Here is a 4696-nt window from a genome sequence, read left to right as displayed (position 1 = left end):
ATTCCACTCCTCAAAACCCCTTTGTAGCCGGGGCGGTCCGAGGTCCTGCACCTTTTCGAGTGCCTCGGCCACCTCCCGATCCTTCTCCAAACATTCCCTGATGTGCTTCAGAAGCGACTGGTCGGCTGTCACCAAGGCATGACTGCGCCGGGTGGAGGCGATGCGGAAGCGTTCCGGCTTGAGAACCACCTGATCGATGTTATCGTCCTTGTCGCCTATCTGGTGGTCTGATCGGCGTGATAGGGCATCAGTCTTTCCATTGGACGTCCCGGCCTTGTGCGTAATGCGGAAGTCGAAGCGAGCCAGGAACAGCGACCATTGCGCTTGGCGACGCGTGAGGTGCTGGGACGTGCGCCAATATTCGAGGTTTTTATGATCGGTTACGATCTCGAACTGATTAGGTAACCCCTCGAGATAGTGACGCCAATCGTCTAGTGCCTCAATGATCGCGAGCATCTCCTTATCGTAGATCTCGTAGTTACGTTGGGCAGGGTCCATAGCGTGAGATCGGTAGGCGATGGGGTGCCATTTGCCGTTGTCCTGTTTCTGCATCAACACACCGCCAGTGGCATAGCCCGAGGCATCAACCTCAATGTGCGTTTCTCAATTAGGATCGTATAGCGCTAGGACTGGAGTCGTCACGAAGAGCCGCTTGAGCTCATCAAAGGCATGCTGCTCTTCTTCGCCCCAATGCCATGGGTCATTCCCGGTGAGCCGGTCGAGTGGTCGCGAGATCTTGGCAAAGTCCTTAATGAAGCGGCGGTAGAAGTTGGAGAACCCCCGGAACTTCTGAACATCTTTCTTGATCCGGGGTACCGGCCACTCATTGATTCCTTTCAGCTTCGCGGGGTCCATCGCTACCTCATCGCCACCGAACACATAGCCGACATAGTCGACCTTGGGAACGTCCCATTCGCACTTCTCAGGCTTCAGGAACAGATCGTTGTCCTGAAGGCGACGAAGAACCTCGCGTGTGACCTTTTCGTGCTCCTCCTTGCTGGTAGAGAAGATGAGTATGTCATCAAGGTACACGAGGATCTTGCCACCGACGATGAGATCGTGGAAGATCTCGTTCATCATCGCCTGGAAAGTTGCAGGGGAATTGGTAAGACCAAAGAACATCACCAAGGGCTCGTACAACCCTCGGTTAGTCACAAACGCCGCCTTCCATTCGTCACCGGCTTTGATCCGGACGTTGTTGTATCCCCATCGGACATCGAACTTTGTAAAGAGCGTGGCACCGCGGAGCTTATCTACCATCTTGGCGATCAGCAGCAAAGGGTAGCGATTTTTGACCGTGATCGCGTTCAACCGTCGGTAGTCCTGTACAGGTCGAAGCGTCCCTTCCTTCTTTTTGATGAAGAAGAAGGGGGACGAAATGGGTGACTTCGACTCCCATATATAGCCTTTTGCCAGCTGCTCTTTGAGGAACTTGTCTAGTTCCTCCTGCTCATTGTTCGACAGGGGGTACACCTTCGAATGGAACGTTGAATAGCCGGGCACGAGTTCAATTGCATGATTGTACGGCTTCCTTTCGGGTAGCCGTTCTGATGCTTCTTTCAAGAAGACCTTCAGAAACTCGTGGTACTGTTTAGGTACCGACTCCTTGGCGGTCTTGATGACCTTCTTCTTGATCTCTTCCTCAGCGAACAGCTGGGAATACGTGTGACTGCTGCAACGAACAGCTGAGGGGCACTGGGGAGCGTAATACCCTGCTCCCAGGCTTCGATCAAGTCGCCCTCATCCCATTCTACTTCCACCGAATCTTCTTTGGGTTCGAAGTCCGGGAGCACCTTACTCCGGCAGGCGCCTAGGACCGACCGTTTGGACTTTGGCAAACGCCTGTGCGCCATGGGCCTGTCCCCTGTGTCGCTGCTTGCTCCATTTGGCCAGTCTTTCTGGCACTGCACGTCTCAGGGCATCGTGATAATTTCAGGGAGCCTGACTCCCAATTGATTTCAGGGTTGTGCTCTCGCAGCCAATCCAACCCGACGATCACATCTTCTGGACCTATGTCCGTGACCGTGAATACTGTCCTCTCGATGTGATCTCCTATTTGCATCTGTAGCACGGCTACCTCCGAGATGCTTCCGTCTTTATTGAGCGTTCCATCGATATTGTAAAGCGGAATTGGCTCTTTCAATTTCCGCGTTCGTACTCGATTTTCCGTGATGAAGCGCTTGTTGATGAACTTCGTGGTGGCCCCGCTGTCCACCATTGCAATTATATCCTTGTGCCGTCTTTCTCCTTTGAGGCGTACCAGGATGTGGAAGTGCTGGGACCCATGGTCCAACTCGTAAACATTCGCGATTGCCAATACATTGTACATGTTATTATTACGCGGCCCGACGCGTGCGGCACGAAGCGCGGACCGGATCAAAAAGACTCCTCCTTCATTGCCCAATAATGCTCGAGCTCCTCGCGCATTGACTTCATCTGTGCTATCAAGTCCACCAGCTCGGAACTTTCCGATTTCGCTGAAGCGGCGCTTGTACTCGCCGAGGATGAAGCGACGGGGGCGCTTGTCGCCGCCTGGGTGGAACCCGAGGCAACCGTAGCCCGCGCGTCAGCGCGTTTTGTGTAAGGCTTGTCCTTACAGTTGGGGCACTCGAAACGTCGGTACCCTTGCTTCCCACAGCCGAAGCAGGTGCCGGGGAAGTCTCCTTTTCCGACGGCCGCATTGATGCTAGCGGAAGCTGCATGCGTCGAGGGTGCACCACCACGTGCCCCTCCGCGCCCTCGTCCTCGAGCCGAGACGAAGTTGTTTAACTCGGGCCGATGGGCCCCGCTGATGTCGAGGATCTGCTCGACCTCAGTGGCTCGCTTTTCAGCGGCTCGCCACGTGGTGAAGGTCTCGAGCTCGATCTTGCGATACACATAGGAGGGGATGCCACTCAGGTACTTGTCGCATAGCTCCAGGTCCCCATACCCAGAGCGATCCGCTGGACCCTTGAACAGCGCGGAAAATTCCTCAGCGGTGCGTTTTTCGCGGACCAACTTGTCTGCGCAGAGCTTCGCCAGCTCCACTTGTGCTGCCGCCACATCGTCGAGATTTCCAAAGCGAGCCTTGAAGGCAGCGGTGAAGGCCGCTTCGTTCCTGAAGGGGGTTGTGACCCCTTGTACACCCATCTGTACCGACGCGAGTTGGGCAAAGTGAGGCGTGGCCCAGGCGTGGGTGTTGCCATCGAGCAGACTCAGCACAACCTGCACCTTGAGTTCGATGGTCGTCAACGATGTGTTGATCAACCAGTAGATGCGAAGTTGCGACAGGAACCTGTCGCACTCGATGACGGTCTTGCCGTCATATCGGAGTGGGAGGAGGAGCTGCAGGGTCTTCTTGTCGGGGGTGGTCATGGGAGAAGACATTACCGGCGTCGGGGGGGACGGAGGACGCTGCGGGGGCGGAGGCGGCTGTGGTGGCCCTCCACTGGTCGAACTTCGAGAGGAGCGAGTGCTCGAGCGGCCTCTCGGTGGAGTCGGCAGTGAAGGCACCGGAGGAAGTTCGGTGGGGGGGTCACGTACGTCAGGGACTGCTGACGCGGGGGCGAATGCTGTCGGCGAGGTGGGCCGATCAGGAACCGCAGACTCGGACTCCGAGACTCCTTCTTCACCCGTACCCTCCTCAGGCTCAGGCTCTGGCGCAGGGTCTGAAGGGAGATCTCCTCATACTTGACTGGACTTGGCGACAGTTTGGGGAAGGCGGGAGGTAGGGGAGATAGGGCAAGAGTGCCGCGAGGCAGATCAAGATGCAAGGGTGCTTCGAGGGCCGAGCGGATGTTGTGCTCGGCGGATCGCCTTGTAGCGCAGGTAATCTTCTGCGATCGATCGGGGTGTCCGGTTGGGGCACGGCTGCTGCTCACAGCGGTAGATGACAGTCTCAGGGCCGTCTGGGATGTAGACGTCGATGAGGTCCTGCGAGTCGAATGCGTGAACTTGGCCCTGGCAGGCAGCCACGTTGGATGGGGGGAGGACGGGAAGGTGCATGTACTACGAAAGGCCGTGCTAATCTAGCTTACGCTACGGTGCCCGAGAAGACCCTGAGGTTCGTAGTTCACATGGGGCCCAGTACTGCTTTTGACTATTATGCAGCAGGAACCTAGTCCACATGTCCATAAGGACAAACACCGCCCACTGAAGTGCAGGTGCTGAAGAGTTCGTTCCTCGAGGGGTGGCGATGTATGTAGGGCTATCTACGTATCATATGTACCGTAGGGTATCGTAGGGGTGCGCACCACCCGACCTGTGGGAAAGGAAGGTGAATGTGGGAGTCCCGTGAGGACGCCGGCAGCTTGGGAGAGTTTCGACCTAATGTCGCGACTTGAGGTCAAGCGACTGGAGAAAACCTAAAGGCTGGGAGCGTCCGACTAAGTCTTACCGAAGCGATGGTGAGCTACGCTCAAACCTAAGGCTAGGGACAAGTAAGTTAGTATTGAAAAGGTAAGTAAGTACATGAGCTTACTGACCTAGGGACAAGAGGTCGAAACTGAGGTCCCTAGGGCAGCAGAGGCCGGCTTATATACAGGGGAGGTTAAGGGCAGGCTGTGCGCACTGGTCCGTGCACAGCTGGTCCATGCACAGCATGCCGATGCGGCCCCGGGGGCTGGTGAGTCAGAGTGGTTGTGTCAGCGGAGCCCGAGCTGTGCCGTGCACTGCCGCCCCATCTAATCTAATTGTACAGTAGATAACGATGCGTCCA

The 4696-nt window shown here is 56.3% G+C and overlaps 1 protein-coding gene across 1 annotated transcript; it reads left to right on the top strand.

Annotated features, from left to right (window-relative positions):
- Positions 1–3352: 3352 nt before the first annotated feature.
- POSPLADRAFT_1154850 (hypothetical protein) lies at positions 3353–4259 on the top strand (the record flags this gene model as incomplete). Its single annotated transcript, XM_024486891.1, has 4 exons — positions 3353–3475; positions 3658–3978; positions 4093–4142; positions 4223–4259. 4 exons carry the CDS (start codon positions 3353–3355, stop codon positions 4257–4259), a joined length of 531 nt encoding a protein of 176 aa, XP_024334882.1.
- Positions 4260–4696: the final 437 nt, after the last annotated feature.

The sequence above is a fragment of the Postia placenta genome (assembly GCF_002117355.1).
Source record: "Postia placenta MAD-698-R-SB12 unplaced genomic scaffold POSPLAscaffold_16, whole genome shotgun sequence".
Lineage (NCBI taxonomy): Eukaryota > Fungi > Basidiomycota > Agaricomycetes > Polyporales > Adustoporiaceae > Rhodonia > Rhodonia placenta.
This window is presented reverse-complemented; position numbering and strand designations above follow the sequence as displayed.